This window comes from Pituophis catenifer, unplaced genomic scaffold, assembly GCF_029215685.1.
Source record: "Pituophis catenifer annectens isolate HBS135680 unplaced genomic scaffold, rPitCat1.0.hap2 SCAF_1, whole genome shotgun sequence".
Classification (NCBI taxonomy): Eukaryota; Metazoa; Chordata; class Lepidosauria; order Squamata; family Colubridae; genus Pituophis; species Pituophis catenifer.
In genome coordinates, this window is record NW_027256881.1 from 338,605,960 (window position 1) to 338,624,993 (window position 19,034).

Here is a 19,034-nt window from a genome sequence, read left to right on the forward strand (position 1 = left end):
GAGGCAGAGATGGGGCCAGGGACATCTGGGAGTGATGCGTGGACTCCAGAGCCTCCAGAGTCGGACAGCAGAGAGGCAGAGGAACAGGAGGAGCCTGTTCCTAGTGCATGCATGGGCAGAGCTGCCAGAAGGCAAAAGCAGCTAAAGCAAAAAGGACAACTCGGGAGTAAGGCCAGGAGATGATTGGTCCCTCCCATAAGGCTTAAAAGAGCAGCAAAGGCTCTTGGGCTCTTTGTAGGAAAGCAACATTGCTATATCTGTTTCCAGTTGGCATCTCTTGTTTCTGAACTTCGTGGGGCATTGCCAAGAAAGGCCTTTGGCAGGGTGCCAAAGAAGATAAAGGTTTGTGATAAGCCCGACTTTTTCTGAAGGACTTGTTTTGGAATTAATTTGGAAAAGCTGGGAATGAAATAATTCTCAGCTGTTATAATAAAATAGGTTTGTTTGAGACTAATTGTATCTTGTAATGACTAAGTGAGCCTAGGTCACAACAGAAGGCGCGCGCGCGAGCAAAGCACATGCGTGAAAGGCCAGGCACATATGTGGAAGGCAGGTGTGCGCATGAACTGGGTGTGCACGCACAAAGTATGTGTGTGCGCGGGCAGCAAACTGGTAGTAACGTAATGTGAAACCCACCACTGTTCTACAGCTCCTGCTATTGCCACGTGTCTCTCAAGGACATGCTCACGGACCTTTACAACAAATGATTAGAGAAGTGTCTTTGCACCACAACAATATAGATGAATCCTACGCAGATAGTCCACAGCTTACAATCAGTCGCTTAAATGGGTTCTACACCATTAAAATCCCTTTGCAGCGTCCCACAATCACACAGCTACATTTTATGATGGTTTTGCCAAAAATTGGCATTGCTTCCAGGTTTTGGCAAAACCAGCCCATAGCAAATTGTTGGTTGGCTTAATAACCATGATGGTCATTTAATGGCCACGGAAGTCACTTTACGACTGCAGCATTTGCTTAACAAATGCCGCAAAACAGATCACAAAAATCAGGTCGGTTCTATTGAGTGACCTGATTTACAATCATCACAATTTATGACCGTGATGGGTAGATTCCATTTTAGTTGTAAGTTGAGGACTACCTGTATCAGTTGAAAAAGGAAAATGTGACGAACTTCTGAGAAGAACTTATGGGATCCTTAGGACCACATTTTAACGAACACTGGAGTAGATAATCTGCAAATTCCCCTCCCAGAAGTAACATATTTCTGAATAATAGTTGGGATTCTTAGGATAAAGATCAGGGGTAGTCTGATAAAATCCTTGTCAATCTTCTGCAAATCAGAAAGAGATCTAATTCAGATTCTACCGGACGCTGTCTTTTCAATGGAATGGATCACAGATTGCATTGCTTATTATATAAAATACAACCCGGGACCCAAATGAGCCTGACAGAAGTGATGTTTTGAGTATTTATGTGTTTTAAGACTCTCCTCCCCATTGTCCTTCCTTCCCTGGCAGCTTCGGGATAGCAATTATAATCCGAGAGATTCTAGCAGCCCATTTCCACCGAAGCAACAGGTGGAAAATGAGTCACAGGCAGGCCAAATTCTTCTAATACCAGCTAGTTATTTGTTCTTTTCCTGTCTGCAAGGCCTTTAGTTTCTGCTTGTGGGATTCCTGGAGGCCACGACAAGAAAAAATATATATATGCTAGGTCGGGGCCTGTGGCTTTCCAGCAGGCCTTTCCATACATTCTTCAACACCAGAGGTAAAAACAAGACTCCGGAGGCAGGCAGACAGACAGACAGACAGACAGATTGTAACTCTCCAATTCTGTCCCCCATGTGCCTTTTGGGATCAGCTTAATAAAAAGAACTGTTTCCTACCCAACCCAGCAAACAGCAATAACAAATTCTGAAACCAGTCTTGACAGCTGCCATCTTAGCAATGTGTATCCACCAGGCTGAATAATTACAGTGTAAACAGAAAGATCTGCAGGGCCTACATCCAGATAACAAAACAGCCTTTTATTATTATTATTATTTTATTTGCTGTAAGTTAGATTATAATGACGCTTTTCATCCACTCAGTAACCGCTTTGGCAGATTAAAATAAAGACAATTAAAAAAAACAATAAATTAACAAGCCAAACTGGAAAGTCCAACATCCAGAAGTATAATGCCAGTAAATGAAGGAGCAGAGAGATTGTTGCCAAAAAAGATATTAATGCAGTCACCAGGTGGCCTAGGTTAGAGAAAGCATTGTTATGAGGGAGGCCCCATAGGGAAGGCCTTCTGCAGGGCATACGACAATAATAATGGCATTGTGGTACACACTTCCAACACTCCATTCATGTTCAAAAGGGCTAGGGCAGTGGTAGGTTTCACATTATGTTACTACCAGTTCGCCGCACGCATGCACGCTCTCTTCATGTGTGCGCACACCCAGTTCGCATGCGCACCTGCCTTTCACACATGCACCCGGCCTAAAAAACGTGTCTAATAGGATGCCAGGGCGGAGGGGGCAGGGGGGCAGGGGGGCAGGGGGACGGGCCCACCCACAATTTCCGCTATCGGTTTCGGGGAACTGGTCCGAACCAGCTGAATACCACCTCTGGGTTAGGGCCTCTGTTCTGCGTGTGGAAGGCACCCAGTTTATTACTTAAATTTATTTATTTTTCTTTCATTTTAGATTTCCCGCCTCCCCCAGTGGTGGGTTGCCCCCGGTTCGGACTGGTTCTATAGAACCGGTAATAAAACCGGCGGGAGGCTCCGCCCACCGACTCCGACGTCACCAGAACGCTTCTGCGCATGCGCAGAAGAGCGCGCGTGCGGCCCCATTGCGAACTGGTAGTAAAGATAAGTAGAAACCCCCCCCTGCCCCCCCCCCTATATTTTTATCAATAACTCAAGGCAGTGAACATATCTAATATTCCTCCCTCATCCCATTTTCTCCACAATAATAACCCTGAGATGGTTTGGGCTGAGAAAGAGGGCCTGGTCCAAAGTTATCCAGCTGGCTTTTATGCCTAAGGCAGAACCAGAACTCAGTCTCCCTCTTTTAGACTGGTGGAGGGATTTTTTTTTTTAATATGTGAAGTATTTCTGAAAAATGTAGCTAAATCAAATATTTAACAGAAATTCCTCCTTTTCCAAAAAGCATGAAATGGTTGTCTAATCTCTTCTTAAAAACTTCCAGTGTTGAAGCAAACACAACTTCTGCAGGCAAGTTGTTCCACTGATTAATTGTTCTAACTGTCGGGGAAATTTCTCCTTAGTTCTAGTACTGTTTTCAGTACTCCTTAGTTTTCAGTACTGTTGTAATTTTGAACTGTCGCTAAACAAAAGGTTGTAAGTCGAGAACTACCTATATATTCTATGGCACCATTTAAAAATGGGCATTTGTCTGAAATGGTATAGTGTTTCTTGCCTGAGCAGGGGATTGGACTAGAAGACTTTCAAGGTGCCTTCCAACTCTGTTATTCTGTTCTGTTCTGTTCTGTTCTGTTCCGTTCCGTTCCATTCCATTCCATTCCATTCCATTCCATTCCATTCCATTAAAATGTGTTATGACGAGATGGCCACCCAGAGAGGAAGCTCCTCCCTGCTCATGTGCAGAGTACATTTCCTTCAGCAGCAACAAAACCGTACCTAACCCTCCATCAAAATCTCAGTCAAAAAAAAAAGGAGCTTTTAAGATAGTTAAAGCCTTGTCATTAGATGATGACATAATGTTTAATAATAATCTCTCTCTGATCATCATCTAAAAATTTTAAATTTTTAATATTTTTTAGTATTTTAAATATTCAAATTTTAAAATTGGTTTTAAATTGATTGGGGTTTTAATTTGTCTGGGCCAAAACTATTTAATTTGATTTTAATTCTGCTTTTAAATTTTGTATGTATGGATTTTATTGTTGGCTGTTCACCGCCCTGAGTCCTTCGGGAGTAGGGCGGTATATAAATCAAATAAATAAAATTCTGTATTCTGGGGTTAAAAACCAGAGTTACCATGTTTTCTCCTCTGTTTTCCATTTCCGGCAGCTGTGTCTTGCATCCGGTCGTACAGCCAAACTGCTCTTCCGCACCAATGTAGGCTTCCATGCAGGCTGCAATATCCAAGAGGGAGGGGGAGGAGGAAGAATTCAGCACAAATGGACAAAATTCAGGGTTCAGAAACTGATTCCGTTTCTAGCTGAAATCTCAAATCTAGTTCAAAAATGCCAACCTAATGCAAAATTGCAGCTCCAGGATTCATTTCTTCAGCCTAATGCCCTACAAAGTTTTGGATTTCAATTCTTGGAAAACCCCTATTTTTTCATCCTGCAATCTATGTTACATGTTTATGGAATTATTTGTGAGATTTATATCCTGCTTTTACTCCAGGAGCTTAAGATGGTTTGCATGGAGATCTTTCTTCATTTTCTTCCCGAAGAGCGCTGTAAAATAGAGGTAGTCCTTATGACCATAATTGAGCTGGGCAATTACAGGTAGTCCTCGAGATATGACCACAATTGAGCCCCAAATTTATGTTGCTAAGTGAAACATCAGTTAAGTAAGTTTGTCCCATTTTACGACTTTTCTTGCCACATTTGGTAAGTGAATCACTGCAGTTGTTAAATTGGTAACACGGTTGTTAAGTGAATCTGGTTTCCCAATGATCTTTGCTTGTCAGAACATCACAAAAGGGGATCACATGACTCCGGGACACTGCAACCGTCATAAATATGAGTCAGGTACCAAGCATCCAAATGTAAATCACATGCCCATGGGGATGCTGTAATGGTCATAAGTGTGAAAAATGGTCATAAGTCACTTTTTTCAGTGCTGTTGTAACTTCGAACGGTTACTAAGTGAACTGTTGTAAGTCGAGGACTACCTGTACGGTCGAAAGTGGTGATAAAGCAGATCACCACATGACCGGATCCAATGTTATCACTTTTTTCACAACAGCAGTTAAGCAAACATGGTGGTTGGTAAGCAAACCCATTGTTTGCTATGGGGCTATTTTTTGCCAAAAACCAGAAGTAAATGCCTGTTTTCAACAAAACCATTTGAAATCACAGTCACATAATCATGGGGTGCTGGAAACAGCCATAAATATGAGCTGGTTGCCAAGTGACCAAAATTCAGTCACATGATCATGCGGAGGGGGGAACAATCTCAGTCCATCGGTAGCTTTTTTCAGGGGGGGGGGGTTTGTCATAACTTAGCATGGTCGCTAAGTAACCAGTCATAAGTTGAGGACTACCTGTAGATCAGGCTCAATCCTCCCAGGGACTTGATGTGACTGAGTGTGGCCTTAAACCTGGTTCTCCCTTCTCCTAGACCAGGACTGTCAAACTTGCGGCCCGCAGGCCGGATCTGTCACACGCTGGCCACACCAACGCCCGGTTTAGCAAACGGGGAAAAAGTCGCGATACATGATGCCACTGTGACGCCGTGAGTTTGACACCCCTGTCCTAGGCAGAGCTAGGTTCTACTGGGTTCTACTTACTGGGTTCTACTTACCTTTACTACCAGTTCGCATCGCGCCCACGCGCGCTCTTCTGCGCATGCGCAGATCACCTATGATGACGTCCAGGTTAGTGGGCGGAGCCTCCCGCCAGTTCTACTACCGGTTCTTGCGAACCAGTCTGAACTGGGGGGCAACCCACCACTGAGACAGAGGTCTACAAACTTGGCCACTTTAAGATTTTGTGGACTTCAACTCCCAGAATTCCTCAGCCAGGAAGGAATCCATAAAGTTGCCAGGTTTGGATACCTCTGTCCTAGATCAGCATCTTCGTCCCTCCAGCAAACAGTGCGACTCTCTACTACAAGATGAGGTATGTTTCTTTAGCTTTGATGACATTAAAAGGGAATTCAGCAAGTTTATGGGATCTATGTTTATATCAAATCATTGTTTGGGATGGTGAATGGAGCCTCCATGTTTAGAGGCAGCAGGCTATCTTTGGAAAGAAGGCTATAGAGACAAGTAAAAACTTGGCTAGATACCCAGAACTGGGGCTCAGAATGTGTGAAGGGCTCCATTAAAGGTAGTCCTCAACTTACAAACAATTTGTTTAGTGACTGAAGTCACAACAGCACTGAACAAACGTGAGTTATGATAGTTTTCACATGACCGTGGCAACATACTCATGGTCATGAGTACATAAAAGAACATAAATTGAGGCCAAAGCATGTTTTCAGAAGACTCAGAGTCTATGAGTTCTAGTACTGCCTGAGGCACGAAGCCAACTGGGTGATTTTGGGCCAGTCACTCTGTCTCAACCCTAGGAAACAGGCAATGGCAAACCATTTCTGAAATTCGGATTTGACAACTAGAATTATTTAGGATGGTTGCAACGTCCCAAGGTCACCTTTTGCGACTCTCTGACAAGCAATGTCCATGGGGAAGCCATTTAAAAATCATGTTTAACAACTGTGCCAAGAAAGGTTGTAAAATGCGGCAGAACTCATTTAACAACTGTCTCGCTTAGGAACAGAAATTTTGGGCTCAACTGTGGTTGTAAGTTAAGGACTACCTGTACTTGGCTTTACTATGACTTGACTGCTGTTTATATTTATACTTTTTTCTTTTATGGATGTCGTTATTGTTTTAATGTCTTTTAAGTTGTTTTAATTTTTTTTTAAACGTTAGAACTGTAAAAAAAACAGCCAGAGTCACTTGGTTGAGTTGGGCCAGCTATAAAAATTGAATAAGTAAATTTATTAAATTACAAAAATTCCCTTTGAGTCCTGCTTCCCAGAGACACAGGTTTGGCCCAGATAAGCTGACAGACCTTCCATTCCGATTGTGAGAGATGATTTCCCAGCTTCTTTAATAAATACATCAGCACCTCGTGACAGCTAGATGGTGCTCAGTTTTCAAAGGCAGCTACATCCGAATAACCAGCTGCTGGAAATCCAGAAGAATGTGGCTGCTGGAAACAGGTTGCTGGTCCAACGGGCAGATGGTCCCTCTTGGGAACGTAGGAACTGGAGGTCCAACCAGACTCAATTCCAGATTTGTTTCATTTTAAAGATCGGGCACCCCGCTTTTCAAACAGGCCCCCGAAAAGTTATCAAAACCATTCATGTATGCAAAGCCAGCCTTTTGAAATCTTTGCTTTGACAGATTTAGAGAAGGGGAGGAAGGCTGCCCAGTTCCCACCTGCATTTTCCATTATCCTAGAGACTGTTGGTGGAAATTTGTTTCAGAAGCTCGGAAAGAAGGAAGAAAGAAGGGAGATGATGACCTTCTTAAGTGGAGGGAAGGTTCTGGATAATGTAAAAGAGGGGAGGGGGAAGAGGGGTGTATGGATTAAAGAGGGGGACGGGGGGGGGGGAGGAAGAAAAACCAGGAGGAGGAGGGACACAGAGTTACTGCCTTACCCGATTCGCACTCGGCTCTGGTTGCATTCAGCTCAGCAGTGGCATCCACAAAATGACAGATGGAAAACAGCCGGCAGCCCCGGTAACAGGCGTTGAGAATAGCATCCTGAGGGAGGCAAAGGAAATTGCAGGATGGGAGGGAGAATTGAGATGCTACAACTGCAATTGTGTCTCTCCAAATTTAACACAAAACAGGGTCCACAAAACACAGCCCCCCCCCTTTTTTTTTTTACACCAATGCACAGAATCATAAGAACCAGGAAGTGCTCTAGGGGTCATTTAGACCAGTGGTCTCCAACCTTGACAACTTTAAGCCTGGCGAACTTCAACTCCCAGAATTCCCCAGCCAGCAAAGCTGGCTGGGGAATTCTGGGAATTGAAGTCTTCCAGGCTTAAAGTTGCCAAGGTTGGAGACCCCTGATTTAGACTAACCTCTCTGCTCGGGGCAGAATCTGCATAGCAGGTTGTGTCTGTATTGTTCCTAATAGGAGGAGGTGGTCCAACAATGAAGGAGACCCTGTCCCTTTCAGAGGCAGCTCTTCCATTACCAAAGCTTATGGCTAAGTAAGACCTTCCTCCTAAAGTTTTCCCTGAAATCCCCATCTTCAGTTCTGATCCTTGCTTCTGCAGCCCCCAAATACAGCCCCCTGTTTCATCTTCTTCTCAACAGTCTTTTAAATTGGCATTTCTCAACCTGGACCATTTTAAGATGTGTGGACTTCCAATACCCACAATTCTCCAGCCAACATGCTGGCTTGAGAATTCTGGGAGTTGAAGTCCCCCATGTTTTAAAGTCAATCAGGCTGAGAAACTCTGCTTCAAATTTTTGAAGAAAGCTATAATATAGAACAGGGATGCCAAAAGTGGGGGGAGCGCGGGGGGGTCAAGCCCACACATGTCCACACCCATAATTCAGTGTGCCCCGCTCCCCATGCATGACACCCCTGCGCTCCCCCAGCTTTTGGCACAGTGGGCCCAGTACGCCTGTTTTTTGTCCTCCCCAGGATCCGGAGGCTTTCTTGGAGCCTGGGGAGGGCGAAAACAGCCTTCCCCATCCCCCTGGAGGTCCTCCGGAAGCCAGAAACAGCCCATTTGCTGACTTCCGGTGGGACTGGAAGCCCCGTTCTTCACTCTTCCCAGGCTCCAGAGCCTTTCTAGTAGCCTGAGGAGGGCGAAAACGGCCTTTCCCCATCCCCCCAGAGGCCCTCCAGAGGCTGGAAATAGCCTGTTTCCCGACTTCTGGTGGGCCCGGAAGGCCCGAAGCTGAGCTAGGGCAACGCTTGCATGCCCACCAATATGGATCCATGTGCCACCTGTGGCACGTGTGCCATAGGTTCACCATCACAGATATAGAATATGAAGTGAGGAACCTATAGCTCCCAAGCTATATTTGGTGCCTAAAGTTTGGCATTCCCTTTCTGGAAATTAATGGTATGGTTCCCTACCATATTAAAAAATACTACTTATTTCTCATTCATATATCCTAGCTTACCCCCAGGCAATAGAGATAGGATTTCCCCTTCTCATTTTTCCCATCTGCCATCTTGTTAAGAGAGTTTAGTTTAAAGAAAGAAACTGGCGCAAAGACACTCCAGGAGCTTCCATGGCTGAGGATGGATTTGAACCTGGGGCTTAATTTAATAGTTATTTTGAAGCAGGAAGCATATTGAAAAGGTAATATATTAAAGTACATTTAGCAAACTTTAAAGAAATACAGGTAGTCCTCGACTTACGACCACAATTGAGCCCAACATTTCTGTTGCTAAGCAAGACAATTGTCAAGTGACTTTTGCCCCATTCTGCAATCTTTCTTGCCACAGTTGTTAAGTGAATCACTGCAGTTGTTAAGTTAGTAACATGGTTGTTAAGTGAATCTAGCTTCCCCATTGACTTTGTTTGTCAGGAGGTCGCAAAAGGGGATCATGTGACCCTGGGAAAGCAGCAATGGCCATAAATATGAGTCAGTTGCCAAGCACCCAAATTTTGATCACATAAACATGGGAATGCTGCAATAGTCGTAAGTGTGAAAAACGGTGATACGTCACTTTTTTCAATGCCATTGTAACTTTGAATGGTCACTAAATGAATGGTTGTAATTCAAGGACTACACCTATACTATAATTTTAAAATAAAAGTAATATTGGCTTGAAGGACGTTGGTTTTCTAGCAAAGTTTATTGAGTTTTCACACTTACGACCATGGTCACGTGATCAAAATTTGGGCGCTCAAGAACTGGCATATTTTTACAATTGTTGCACTGTCCTGGGGCCATTTAACCACCATCTGTAACTTCCCAGCCACATTCGCTTAACGACTGCATGATTCATTTAACAACTGCAGTGATCCACTTAACAATTGTAGCCAAAAAGGTTGTAAAATGGAGCAAAACTCTCTTAAAAACCGCGTTGCTTAGCAACGAAAATATTGGACTCAATTGTGTCTGTAAGTCAAAAAGCCAACACAGTTCTGGGCTGCATAAACAGAGGGATAGAATCAAGATCACGTGAAGTGTTAATACCACTTTATAATGCCACACTTGGAAATACTGCACCCAGTTTTGGTCACCATGATGTTAAAAAGATGTTGAGACTCTAGAAAGAGTGCAGAGAAGAGCAACAAAGATGATTAGGGGACTGGAGGCTAAAACATATAAAGAACGGTTGCAGGAACTGGGTATGTCTAGTTTAATGAAAAGAAGGACTAGGGGAGACATGATAGCAGTCTTCCAATATCTCAGGGGCTGCCACAAAGAAGAGGGAGTCAAACTATTCTCCAAAGCACCTGAGGGTAGAACAAGAAGCAATGGGTGGAAACTAATCAAGGAGAGAAGCAACTTAGAACTAAGGAGAAATTTCCTTAGAACAATTAATCAGTGGAACAATTTGCCTCCAGAAGTTGTGAATGCTCCGACACTGGAAGTTTTTAAGAAGATGTTGGATAACCATTTGTCTGAAGTGGTGTACGGTTTCCTGCCTGGGCAGGGGGTTGGACTAGAAGACCTCCAAGGTCCCTTCCAACTCTGTTATTCTATTCTATTCTAATCCAGTTCAGCTGATACGTCTGGTAACATTTTTTATTCCGATGGAGGAAGCAAGTTTTTTAAAAATTTCCTACCCCTTGGTGCTGTTCAGAAATGAAACATTATATAACGTATTTATATGGTTTATTCACCCATCTTATCAACATCTACATCCCTCTTTCATGTGTTTCATGTTCTCAAGCTTTTGAACAATAGGCTAATTAAGACAAAAATCCAAAACAACATCGTTAAAATTAATCAGAGGATATGATAATCCAAAAGAGGGAGGGAAAATACACCCTGCCAGCAGTCAGAACTCATTTATGCTTTCCAGAAGCAACCCTGATATCAGCCAGTTGAGATGGAAAAATCTTAATTGCCTTACCTTTTGTTACCCATTTGAAATCTGCAAAAAAATATGAAGATGATCCCTGGTGGAAACAGCCTATTGGACTAAAACGAGTGTGTCAAACTCTATTTCATTGAGGGCCACATCAGGGTTCTGTTCGACCTGGGGGGGGCGTGGCCAGCTCGACAGCACTTGTATCGGGGGCACCTGTGGTGGCCCAGGCAGGGCTGGGGGCATCCATTGTCCTCCAGTGGAGGAAGGTGAGACCAGGGAGAGCGCCAAACCCTTGTCCTCCAGAGCAGGGGTCTCCAACCTTGGGCCCTTTCAACTCCCAGAATTCCTCAGCCAGCTGCCTGGGGAATTCTGGGAGTTGAAGTCCACAAGTCTTAAAGGGCCCAAGGTTGGAGGACCCCTGCTCCAGAGGAGCCTTGTCGTCTGTTGGTGGCCAAGTGCTAAGGGTAGGACTTCCTTGCTTCCTTCCTTCCTTCCTTCCTTCCTTCCTTCCTTCCTTCCTTCCTTCCCATCCCTCCCTCCCTCCCTCCCTCTTCTTTCTCCTTTCTTCTTCCTGGAGAATTCTGGGAGTTGAAGTCCACAAGTATTAAAGGGCCCAAGGTTGGAGACCCCTGCTCCAGAGGAGCCTTGTTGTCTGTTGGTGGCCAAGTGCTAAGGTAGGACTTCCTTCCTTCCTTCCTTCCTTCCTTCCTTCCTTCCTTCCTTCCTTCCTTCCTTCCTTCCTTCCTCCCTCCCTCCCTCCCTCCCTCCCTCTTCTTTCTCCTTTCTTCTTCCTGGAGAATTCTGGGAGTTGAAGTCCACAAGTCTTAAAGGGCCCAAGGTTGGAGATCCCTGCTCCAGAGGAACCTTGTTGTCTGTTGGTGGCCAAGTGCTAAGGTAGGACTTCCTTCCTTCCTTCCTTCCTTCCTTCCTTCCTTCCTTCCTTCCTTCCTTCCTTCCTTCCCTCCCTCCCTCCCTCCCTCCCTCTTCCTTCTCCTTTCTTCTTCCTTCCCCTCTTTCTTTCTTTTTCCTTCCTTGCTCTCTTCCCATCTTCCCTTCTTTTTCTTGGTCTTTTCTTTCCTGTCTCTTCTTGGATGCTCAAATTCAAAAGGGGAAACATTTCTCCTTTTGTTTTTTGTTTTTGTTTTGCTTTTAGTTTGTTTTGCTAGCCCTCTGCCAGCGAAAAAGGAGCCCGGGGGAGGGGAGCACATGCAGTTCCCCGGGCCCCGTTTTCGGCCTGGACGGCCTCCTGAAGCAATATGCTCTACAAGGGATTGCCCCTGAAGACTATTTGGAAGCTACAACTGGTGCAAAATATAACTGGTTATATACTAGAGGTAGTCCTTGATGTATGATCACAATTGGGAGTGGAAAGTTCGTTGGTTATCGTCACAGTCATTAAGCGAGGCATCACGTGACTTCACCTAATATTACAACCTTTTTTTGCCATGGTCATTAAGTAAGTCACTGCGGTCATTAAGCAATTCCAACTTCCTCCATGGACTTTGCTTGTTGGAAATCGGGGTGGGAAGGTGGCAAGTGTCATAAAGGCGAGCCAATTGCCACACGGCCAAATTGCAATCCTCTTTACTACGAGGTCTGGTGTGACGGTCATAATTTCAAGGCTGCTACATGATTTTATTTTTCAACAAACTGTCATTAAATGAATGGTCGTAAATTGAGGGCTATCTGGAATACAAAACGGACAAACCAATATTGTCCTACAACACCAGCATTCAAGAGCTGCACTGGTTTCTGCTTTGTTTCAGGCGAAATTTAATGCACTGGTTATAACTTTTATAGTCGCACAACAAATCCTACATCGCTTCGGGCCCAGGTTGTTGATGAGACTGCTTACTTCACCCACAATCTTTCCATCCAAGTCAAGCCGGCAGAGAGCTTGGTTAAAAGTCTCCAGATCTCATAAGGTACAATGGGGCAGGATTTTAACCATGATGCGTTTGTTTGTTTGTGTCCTGCCTTTATCACTTTTACAAATGAGGCACTGTGAACATATCCAACAGAACACCTTCCTCCTTCTCTTTTCCCCACAATAATCTTGTGAGGTGGGTTGGAGAGAGAGAGAGACAGAGAGAGAGAGAGGGAGGGAGGGAGGGAGGGAGGGAGGGAGGGAGAGAGAAGGAGGGAGGGAGAGAGAGAGAGAGAGAGAGAGAAGGAGGGAGGGCAAGAGGGAGGGAAGGAGAGAGAGAGAAAGAGAGAGAGGGAGGGAGGGAGAGAGGGAGGGAGGGAGGGAGAGAGCGAGAGAGAAAGAGGGAGGGAGGGGGGAGAAAGAGAGGGAGGGAGAGGGAGAGAGAGAGAAAGAGAGAGGGAGGGGGAGAAAGAGAGGGAGGGAGAGAGAGAGAGGAAGGGGGAGAGAGAGGAAGGGAGAGAGAGAGAGAAAGAGAGAGAGGGAGGGGGAGAGAGAGAAAGAGAGAGAGGGAGGGGGAGAGAGAGAAAGAGGGAGGGAGGGGGAAAGAGAGAAAAAGAGAGAGAGAGAGGGAGGGGGAGAGAGAAAGAGGGAGGGAGGGGGAGAGAGAGGGAAAGAGAGAGAGGGAGGGAGAGAGAGAGAAAGAGAGAGAGGGAGGGAGAGAGAGAGAAAGAGAGATGGAGAGAGAGAGAGAATGAGAGAGGGAGGGTGGGAGAGAGAGAGAGAGAGACTGGCCTAAGGACACCGAAACTTCCTCTCTCCCCTTCAACATTCTACTGACAAATATAGGTATTCCTTGACTTACAATCACAATTCAGCCTAAAGTTTCTGTTGCTAAGTGAGACATAATTTACTTTTGCCCTGTTTTACAACCTTTCTTGCCACAGTTGTTAAGTGAATCACTGCAGTGGTTAAGTTAGTAACACGGTTGTTAAGTAAATCTGATTTCTCCATTGACTTTGCTCATCAGAAGGTCACAGAAGGTGCTCACATGACCCCAGGGCCCAGGACACTGCAACCGTCACAAATATGAGTCATTGACAAGTATCTGAATTTTGATCAAATGACCACAGGGATCCTACAATGGTCATAAGCATGAAAAACGGCCACAAGTCACTTTTTTCAGTACCATTGCTATTTCAAACGGTCACTAAATGAATTGTTGTAAATCAAGGATTACCTGTATAAAATCCAGGCCCTCACTTCTAATATTTACCATGTTTCCCCCGAAAATAAGACCCTGTTTTATATTTTTTTGAACCCTGAAATAAGTGCTTGGCCTTATTGCCATGCACTCAAAAGCCCGTTTGGGCTTATTATCAGGGAATGTCTTATTTTGGGGGAAACAGGGTAGTAAACACCTGAAAATATTGCTTTTTCAAGATGCATTCAGGTCCCGAGGCCTATAGCCAGAGGTCCTTAAAGGTGTACTTCCTATTACTCATGATTTCTGAAGATATGTGATAGCATCTTTTCTGATTTTTTTTAAGAATTGGGATAAGTATAATTTATTTATTTATTTATTTATTTATTTATTGAATTTGTATACCACCCTACTCCCGAAGGACTCAGGGCGGTGAACAGCCATAGAAATAAAACATATAAATACAAAATTTAAAATAGATTAAAACGAATTTAAATAATTTGGCTGAACAAATTTAAAACCCCAATAATTTAAAACCAGATTTAAAATTTCCATTTAAAAAGGGGAAAGACTTAGGTCAGGCCAGCTTGATGAAATAAAAAGGTCTTAAGCGCGCGACGGAAGGTACGCAGATCCGGGATCCTCCGTATCTCCGGGGGGAGCTCGTTCCAGATAGTAGGTGCCCCCACAAATAATGATGTTATTTGTGTTATTGAATGTTTGACAGAGCTTTCAAGTTATTGTATGATTGTTTATTTATATCCCGCTTTATTCTTTTTACAAATAACTCAAGGTGATGAACATATATCCAACAAACCCTCCCCTTCCTATTTTCCCTACAACAACCCTGTGAGGTGGGTTGAGAGAGAGGGACTGATCCAAGCCGGCTTTCATGCCTAAGGCGGCACTCGAACTCACAATCTCACACTTTCTAGCATGGAGCCTTAACCACTAGACCAGCAGTCTGCAACCTTAAACACTCAAAGAGCCATTTGGACCCTGGTTTCCCACAGAAAAGAAAACACCGGGAGCCACAAACCCTTCCCGTGCCTGACTATTTCTTGAGCGGCCACAAAACTAGCATATGTAAACATTCTGTATTCTTCTGAAACTTTTCTTTTCTTGGATTTATCCATGGTTGGCTTACTGGGAGTCGAAAAGCTCAATAAATCATGTGCCGGCAGGTGTCACACATTGGCGGTTGTGACACATATTTTGAGTGACAGGGAGCCGTAGCAAAGGGGTGAAAGAGCCACATGTGTCTCCAGAGCCGCAGGTTGCTGACCCCTGCACTAGACCAAACTGACTCTTTAGTCTTGTACTGTTACTAGGACTTGGGAGCTGCTTAATCATAATTATTTAATCAGTTAAATATGAGCCAACAGTGTGCAGCGGCAGCCAAAAAAGCCAATGCAATCCTAAATTGCATTAAAAGAGGGATACAATCAAGATCAAGTGAGGCACTAATACCACTTTATAAAGCCATAGTAAGACCACACCTAGAATACTGCATGCAATTTTGGTCACCACACTATAAAAAAGATGTTGAGACTCTAGAAAAAGTGCAGAGAAGAGCAACCAGGATGATTAGGAGACTTGAGGGTAAAACATATGATGAACGGTTGCAGGAACTGGGCATGGTTTATCTAGTGAAGAGGAGGACCAGGGGAGACATGATAGCAGTCTTCCAATATTTGAGGGGCTGCCCTGGCCATGCCCACCCCAGCTCCCCAAGGTCAAACACAACCCTGATGCGGCCCTCAATGAAATTGAGTTTGACACCCCGATGTAGGATCTGCTTGGGCAGAGGGTTGGACTAGATGACCTACAAGGTCCCTTCCAACTCTGTATCTAAGTGGCATAAAAGCAGGTGCTGTAAATAAAATAATTAATCAGGAGCCACTCAGGAAAAATAGTTTTCTCCAAGCTGTCTGTCCTTCAAGCTTCCAAACCGGAAACAGAATTTGGAAAACCCCACTTCGGAATTTAAAACTCTATCAGACTGACTATTAAATTTCTCCAACAAGGAATGCCGGTCGTTAAAAAAAGAAAAGAAAAGAAATGTAGCATGTCCCAGGACTTTCACTTCTTTATTTAAAAAAAAATGCCCACATCTCATATTATGAATTCCTTCAGGATAACATGGCATTATTTGAGCATGACGGATGCAATTTGGCGAGAGACAGAGAGGAAATCCCTTCATATCTATTGCAGAAGATAAATGTGATTTAAGACCCTCCATCCTGCATGGGAACAAACTTCATTGAAATGCTGGCCTTGAGAACAGGGTTTCGAATTTTTATTTCACTGCAGAAACGGAGGGCTGAAAAGGGCAAAATCTCAGTCCTGCTTTGCACGAGAGTAAAATATGCCAAATGCAGCTTATAATTGCTTCTATGTAAGCATGCGCAGACCTGGAAAAACAGCTTGCACGCTTTTCCAACACTGTTTTGAAATGTAATATAGGTGCAGTGCAGGTAGTCCTCCACTTACGACCACAATCTGTGACCAGAACTTCCATCCCTAAGCAATGCAATTAAGTGAGTCAGGCCCGGTTTTACAAACTTTTTGCTGTGGTCTTTAAACGAATCCGTCTTTGACTTTCCTTGTTGGAATCGTCCAGGAAAGGTTGCCAATGATGATCACTTGAACCCGGGACACTGCAACCTTCATGAATACAGGTAGACCTCGATTTACAACAATTGAGCCCAAAATTTCTGTTGCTGAGTAAGACATTTGTTCAGGGAATTTTGCCACATTTTACAACGTTTTTTGCCACCATTGTCGACTCAATTTATTTTATTAAATTTTATTTTATTAAATTTCTATACCGCCCTTCTCCCGAAGGACTCAGGGCGGTGAACAGCCAAAAGATAAAACACAGAGATACAAAATTTAAAATAGATTAAAACAGATTACCAATTTGGCTAAATTTTAAAATATCCCATAATTAAACAAATTAAAATTAGTCACTGCAGTTGATACGTAACCCGGTTGTTAAGTGAAGCTTGTCAGAAGGTCGCAAAAACTTATCTCATGACCCCAGGACATTGTAATCGTCATAAATATGAGTTGGCAAGAGTCTGAATTTGGATCACATGACCCTATGGATGCTGCAATGGTTGTAAGTGTGAAAAATGGTCATAATTCAATTTTTTCAGTGCCATTGTAACTTTGAATAGTCAGTAAACGAACTGTAAATCGAGAACTACCTGTGTGCATGGCAGTTGCCAAGCGCCCCAATTTTGATCCTGTGACCTCAGGGATGCTGTGACAGTCATAAGTGCGAGGAACAGTCACAAATCACTTTTTTTTCAGTGCTTTTGTACTTTCGAACGGTCACTAAAGGAATGGTTTTAAGTCAAGGACTACCTGTATTAATAATCTCACTGGAGTTCAATAGGATTTACTCTCAGGCAAGTGGAAATACCACTGCAAACTCAAGCACGCGCATCATTTTATAAAGATGTGGCATTTATAAAAGGCTGAATTCAAATGCAGCAATGCAGAATTTCTTTATAAAATGGGTGTCCACCAAGGCAGGTGGGGGTCAGGGGTCAGACTGACCCCTCCAGCAAGCCAAAGAGGCAGAGGGAAAGCTAAATTAGGCTTCTGGGGGAAAAAGAAAGAAGGAAGGAAGGAAGGAAGGAAGGAAGGAAGGAAGGAAGGGGGGAGAGAGAGAGAGAAAAAGAGAGAGAAAGAAAGAAAGAGAAAGGAAGAAAAAGAAAGGAAGAAAGAAAGAAAGAAAGAAAGAAAGGAAAGAAAGAAAGAAAGAAAGAAAGAAAGAAAGAAAGAAAGAAAGAAAGAAAGAAAGAAAGAAAGAAAGAAAGAAAAAGAAAGACAGCTGCAGAATTATACCCTTGGTAAAAGAAGTATTCCAAATTATAAAGGAAAAATGGGTGTTGTATTTAAAAGAAAAAAAAAATCTCAATTTTTGCAAATCTGTCCTTTCTTAAGCGCGGGGAGGGGGAAAATGGTCGCTTTCATCCAACAACCCATTTTCTGTCGGGGAAAAGATAGCTTAGCGATGTCCCCCCCCCCTCCCCTCTTCTCCCCATTTTGCACAGAGCTTCGTCGTTAGAATGCAGCGGAGGTTTTTCCCCACCTGGCCTTTTCCTGCGTGGATCGCGCAGCCACACAGATATTACAGGTAGCTGCGGATATGCGGAGCCCAGAAATATGGGTGCGGGATCCAGAAATAACAGATCCCGAAATATGGATGCCTGGGGAGGGGGGAGAGATCCTTCCCCCTCCCCTCCCCGTTGGAAGGGAAGGGAAACAGCTGGGGCGGGAGGGAGCAGATCTCCCGGGTGGGGGGGAGGGAGAACTGATTTGGATGGTGATCTCTCCCATGATTCGACTATGGGGCTTTTTAAATAGTCGATTTGCAAATGTCTTCTCTCCCCCGCGCCCTTCCCCAGCCTCCCTCTCCATCCCCTTCCCCGCGGGCGGCGGCTACCTTGGCGGCGGCTGCCTGGGGGTTCTGCCGGAGGCTCTGGGCGCAGCGCGCTTGGCAAGCCGAGATGTCGCCCAGCTGAGCGGCGAAGGGATCGGCGTCCTCGGAAGGCGGCGGCGGCGGCGGAGGCGACGAGGAGGAAGGAGCCGCCGCAGCCAGGCACGCCAGGGCCACCGCCGCGGACAGCAGCTGCAAGAGCGCGGCGCTCGTTGCCATCGCGCCCCCACCGGGCCGGAGAAGGTGTCCTGGAGAGGGGATCGCGCTCGGGCCTCTTGCCACGGGAGGCTGCTGCACCGGCGGCGGCGGCGGCGGAGAGGAGGAGCGGGGCGAGCCGGCGACAGCAGGCAGGCAGGAGCGGGCGCAGGAGGAGCTGGGAGGCGTCGGGGGCGCGCCGGGCGAGCAGCGGAGCAGCCTGGGAGCGGCGGTGGGAGGGAGGGAGGGAAGCAGCCGTGCCCGGGAGCGGGGCTGGCAAGGAAGGCAGAGCGCGGCGGAGGCTGGGCGCAAGACGGGCCGGCGGGGGTGGGGATGGGGACGACGACAAAGAGGTTGCGAGCGAGGAAGGGATGCCCCGGGAGGCGTCCCGAGTAAAATGGTCCTTGGAGTAGGAAGAGGAGAGGAGAGGATGTATCAAATGGATGGAGGGGAAAGGAAGGAGAAAGGGAAGGAGAAAGGGGAGGGGAGGGGGGAGGAGAGGAGAAGAGAAAAGAGAAGGTGTCAAATGGTTGAATGGGAGAAGAGGAAGAGAAGAGAAAGAAAAGAGAAGAGATCAAATGGTTGAATGGGAGAAGAGGAAGAGAAGAGAAGCGATC

At 45.1% G+C, this 19,034-nt stretch overlaps 1 protein-coding gene across 1 annotated transcript in view; it reads right to left on the reverse strand.

Moving 5' to 3' along the window:
• Positions 1 to 19,034, reverse strand: part of TMEM59L (transmembrane protein 59 like) — a 68,200-nt gene that overhangs the window by 16,933 nt on the left and 32,233 nt on the right. The window contains exons 2-4 of the mRNA XM_070936525.1: positions 18,229 to 18,637; positions 7,340 to 7,445; positions 3,974 to 4,071 (exon numbers count right to left, since the gene is read on the reverse strand). Of these exons, the coding sequence (XP_070792626.1) occupies positions 3,974 to 4,071; positions 7,340 to 7,445; positions 18,229 to 18,637 (613 nt within the window). The remainder of the gene's footprint in view (positions 1 to 3,973; positions 4,072 to 7,339; positions 7,446 to 18,228; positions 18,638 to 19,034) is intronic.